The sequence below is a fragment of the Mangifera indica genome, chromosome 2 (genome assembly GCF_011075055.1).
Source record: "Mangifera indica cultivar Alphonso chromosome 2, CATAS_Mindica_2.1, whole genome shotgun sequence".
Classification (NCBI taxonomy): Eukaryota; Viridiplantae; Streptophyta; class Magnoliopsida; order Sapindales; family Anacardiaceae; genus Mangifera; species Mangifera indica.
Window position 1 is genome coordinate 5642883 of NC_058138.1, and position 4964 is coordinate 5647846.

Consider the following 4964-nt stretch of genomic DNA (forward strand, 5'->3'; position numbering starts at 1 on the left):
TCGAGACAAAGATGATTTCGTTTTCGTCTCCAACCAAAGATGACTGGAAAGGCTAGGGAGAGAGACTAGAGGAGAGATAAGGAGGGAAGGGAGGATGACCGATGGCCGGAGAAGGAGAAGTCAGAGTTAGAGGGAGAGAAACAAACCCTAGGGGGGTTTTTGTCACTTTTCAAACCTTGGGTTAGGGGAAAATGTAAGTTTTTAAATATGGAGGATGAAAATATGATGAAATTTTAATTTTTTTGCTAAATAATAGTTTTATCTCTAACCTTAATTGAAATTTTTAATAGAAATTTGATTGTGGGTGGATGTTTGAGTTTTTGAAAATTGGAGAGTGGGAGTTTTGGATTTCACTATATCTTGGGTGGGAAAAAGTCTTTTGGCCATAATAATATTATTACAGATATAAATGTCACCATGCCAATTTTATGGGGCTGGAGATACAGCCCATAAAAAGCCCAATGGGCCTTTTCCCCTACTTCAACCCAAAACTTACCCAATTGACAAGAATAAAAACGTCACAACATTACACTAAGGTCCCAGATTCAATCTCAATCACTTTTAGGTCAGTGATTAAGCTTCCTTGTATTGCTTATTTCAGGTTTCTGATTACCAAACAAAAAATCAATCTTTAAGGAATAAGCTATACCCGGATAATCCTATCCGGGTTTTGGATAGCACTGGCGATTTGAACTCTGCTGTGAAGATATTTAAATGAGTATCTCTCGAATAAGGGTTTCAACACACTGCTGCTACTTATGATCAGATAATTTTGAAGTTGGATTTAGCTGGAAATGTTGAACAAATGGAGGGCTTTTGGAAAATTTGTGAAAGATAAGTACCCAAATGCAAAACACGTTGTGATTTCATTAGTTGAATTGTTTGTTAAACATAATAGGGTGAAGGAGGCAATAAGGGTTCTTGTGAGTATGATTTTGGGTGATTTTAAGCCCGCAGTTGATGTATTTAATGTTTTGTTAGGTGCTATTGTGAAGAAGAAGAGGGGTTTTGAAGACGTGGTGTTTGTTTATTAGGAGATGGTAAAAGTAGGAGTTTTACTAAATGTCGTTACTTTGAACTATTTGTTGGAGGTTTTATTTGAAAATAGTAGGATTGAGTCTGCTTTGGATCAGTTTAGGAGAATGAACAAGAAAGGGTTTAGTCCTAGTAGTAGGAATTATGAGATAATAATAAAAGGCCTTATTTTGAGCAATCGACTGGATGATTCGGTTATCATTTTAGGCGAGATGTTTAATGCTGGATTTGAGCCGGAATTAAGTTTCTATACCTGTATAATACCACTGTTTTGTAGGGGAAATGAACTAGAGGAGGGAATCCAACTGTTAAGGTTGATGAGAGCTTCAAATCTTTTACCAGATGAGTTGATTTACACGGAATTGATTAGATGTATGTGTAAGAACCATAGATTAGACGATGCAAATAATCTTCTTGAAGAGATGATCGAAAACGGTAGAACACCTTTTGTTGATGTGCTTGCTGATCTAGTAGTAGACCTTTGTGCAATAGGAAAATTTGACGAAGCTATGAATTTCTTGGAAGACAAATGTGGTTACATAACTTCTCCATACAACGCTATGCTTGAAGGTTGTTGCAATGCTGGTAAATTTTTTCTGGCGTAAAGTATCTTGGACAAAATGGCCGAGAGAATAACTGATTGTGATTCTTGGAATATTCTAATCAGATGGCTTTGCGAGAATACGGAAATAAAGGAAAGCGAATGAACTTCTTAGTAGAATGATTATAATTTCCATAGTTCCTGACTCTGTCACATACTCAGCTCTTGTTGTAGGCAACTGTTGATTGAGAAAGTATGAGGATGCTCTGTCGGTCTTCGATCGTGGTTCTATAAAAAATTGGGTTTTGGATTCTATATCTTATTTGGAGTTAGTGGAAGGTCTTTGCCAGGCGAGAATGATCATGGAGGCTGCTGAAATTTTTCATTACGTGTCGAAGAACGGATGCTCCCTCCATCCTTCTTCTTACAATATGCTGATAGGCAGCATGTGTGTAATGGGACAAGTGGATAAAGCACTTAGGCTACGGGGTTTGGCTTACAGTTCTGATACTTCTTATACTACTTTAACTTACACTACAATTATGCATGGATTGTCAAAATTAAAAATGGCTATAGGACAAATGGTAATTCTCTCAAAATGTTGGTGGACAGTTGTGCTCTTGTTGTGCTGTGTGTTGTTTGGCTAGCCAATCTCACTTGCACATGGTTTTAAGTGGGATTGATAAACTAGTTTCTAATAATGATATTTTGGATTCATCTATGCGTAACACACTAATCAATAGCCTCTGGAAAGAGGGTCTAAAATGTAGGGCTTCCCGATTATTGGATCTGATGTTGGAAAATGGGTGGGTATCAGATGCTACAACTCATGGACTGTTGGTTGGCTCTTTTATCAACAGAGATACAGATGGTGAAACATTTGCATATGAGGTTCAATACAAGATAGTTTTAGCAACATTCTCGCATAGGGATTTGGAAATACATGACAAATTCCCTTGGTTGACAATGAAACTGTAATTAGAAAGTTTCTAAATTACCCTGGTGGGAAACTCACCATGATGAGATGTAAGCTTCTTTGGGATCATATTTTGCAGTTTTGGTCGAGTTGCATGAGAAATCAGTCTAAAATGCCATTTGATTGTAAACATAGCCAGATTACTTTACCCAGCCATCCTATAATCTGTGACATGATGCCACTGCATTTAAATTCCAAAAAGAAACTTATTTGTCGAAATCTGTATAAATGTTGTGGCATCATAAGCTTTTTGGTCCACTGTTTTTTTTAAGTGCTTGTGCTTTGTTCTTTCTATTATTTCCTGTCAGTTCGATTGTTATTATGGTGCAATATGTTCAATATGCACTCGGGAAATCTCCTTGTTCTGTTAAGTCATTCTTGATATGATTTCAATGAAGTTAGCGCTAGGGTATTTAATTTGACTCAAGCCAATTTCTGAAAAATGATCCTGTGGTCCATTACATTATTGTTCATATTTAGCTTCAATATTACCTTATGATTTAGAATTGTCTTTATGTATTAGATAATTATCAAAGAAAAAAATTTTTAATTCCCTTCCAATGCAGAAGCTTAACATCACTTGTTTTACTTTCACAGATATCAAGCAGTGCCCTAATAAGTTTGAATTGGTAACAACTTGACCGTCAGACTATTTGGAATCGTATATTTTGGGTAGCATGAAGAGGGCAGAAAGATTATAATCAGCAAAGGATTGGGGTCTAAGGGAAGACTGGAATTGCAACCTGCAGGCCACAGATTGTTGACCATTGTTTAGCAGCTGAAGTTCCATTCTTTGACAGTAAGATTGTTGTTGAACTCTATCCAACCACAGTTGCCAGAAAAGCAGTGTTCATCAAGTTCTAGTCATTGATGGAAACTTTAACCTGTAACTTGGTTGAAGAGTGACAGAGTTAGTACAAGTTTTCATCAGCTGAAATTCTCACCAAGGAAATGGAAATTTAAATGACAAATTCAAGATACAAATTGGTGTAAAGTGACAATATAGTTAATGACAAATAAAAAAAGCTGTAATCTAACATCATTGCTCAAATGGGCATATATATATATGAGTCATGACTTAGCTTGTCTCTCCTAATATTAATTCCTGGGTTTGTCCTAGAATCTACTATACTACGTAATTTGTATTATATTTTGAGGAATTGTGTTTTTTGGATTGCAGATTTTCAGGAATTTCAATGAATATTTTATGGGCTTTTTTGGTTGAATGAGCTGGGGTTAAGGATGCAAGTGACCAGAAAATTCTAGTGGACCTGTTATTCTAGGTGACCTTCAAATATAATGTTAATATCTGGAGATAAAGGTGCCTCCAATGCTCTCCATCAATTGAGAATGAGAAGATACAACATTTTGTTTGCTCAGCTGCAGAAAGTCTTGGCTCTTCTCCTTGTAGTCACCAAGATCATATGGCTCAAGACAAGTCTTGTGGCTGGAGCTGAGGTCCTTCGTTTACAACTAAAACCGGTAACAAATTTCAGTCCCTAATAATATGCCTTTTGCTCATGTAGAAGTTCTCTACTTGGGAAATCCTAATGAGAAATTCAGTAGCAGTGCACTAGTTGATATTCAGCAAGATCAAGAAACCCGTAAATTGTCACCGCCCTGTCCTAAGTATAATCCCAAGAGTTCTGTCATGGGCTTTGCCCAGATGGATTTGTTCATTTCAATCTTGCTCGGAATGGTTATAGAATTCATTATCCACCATAGCCTTTAGTGCCAAATAGTCACCCTAATCAGCCTTGCAGTTCTGTCCAAAAAGGTAGTGAAGTCACTGTTAGGGTCAAAGTCTTCATTCGAAAGGAAAAATGAGGTCAAAAGTGGCAACAGCTGGTGGCAAATTAAGAGAGACAGATGTCAAGCAGCAGGCTGGAAATGGAGCTGGAGACATGCAGCAGAATGGGAATAGAGCAACAAATCAGCGTGCACCCAAGGATGATACTGCAGCTTTGCAGCAGAAGCAGGGGACTATGAATGTAGGTAGAACGGAAGAGGTGGCAACACAGGATAGGCCAAACAGCTATGTGGGAAATGAGCTTGACATAGACTTGGAAAGGAGGAGGAAGGAGGCAGACAAGATTTTTAAAGGAAAAGGAAAAATGGGAGAGACCCAGCCTCTCGAAAGCTGGAGAACTTAGTTGGCTGCTCATGTTATTTTGTTGCTGTATTTGGTTACTTTGCCGTTTCCAGTTCTTTGGTTGATCTATGTAAAAGATTGAAAGTAATAGCCTCAGAATTAGTTGTATTTTATTTCAAAATATTTCTCAATACAAGCAATTTATTCCATCATTTGAGTGACAATATTTTGCAGTACATTCACAATTCTATTTTCGTTCTCTGTCCTTAAGTTGTTGCTGTTGAGGTGTGTTTCTGTTGTTGGAAAATAGTCTGTGGAGC

At 37.3% G+C, this 4964-nt stretch overlaps 1 protein-coding gene across 1 annotated transcript; it reads left to right on the forward strand.

Moving 5' to 3' along the window:
* Window positions 1–1037: 1037 nt before the first annotated feature.
* Window positions 1038–3416, forward strand: LOC123208481 (pentatricopeptide repeat-containing protein At1g12620-like). The gene is made up of 4 exons (XM_044626016.1): window positions 1038–1620; window positions 1910–2160; window positions 3150–3181; window positions 3302–3416. The coding sequence occupies exons 1-4, from the start codon at window positions 1038–1040 to the stop codon at window positions 3414–3416; spliced, it is 981 nt and encodes a 326-aa protein (XP_044481951.1).
* Window positions 3417–4964: the final 1548 nt, after the last annotated feature.

Coding starts and splice junctions, on each gene's coding strand:
- LOC123208481 (XM_044626016.1), top strand. CDS start 1,038: ATGGTAAAAGTAGGAGTTTTACTAAATGTCGTTACTTTGAACTATTTG. Junction 1,621..1,909: donor TGAAGGTTGTTGCAATGCTG/GTAAATTTTTTC, acceptor ATTTGGAGTTAG/TGGAAGGTCTTTGCCAGGCG. Junction 3,182..3,301: donor GCCCTAATAAGTTTGAATTG/GTAACAACTTGA, acceptor TGCAACCTGCAG/GCCACAGATTGTTGACCATT.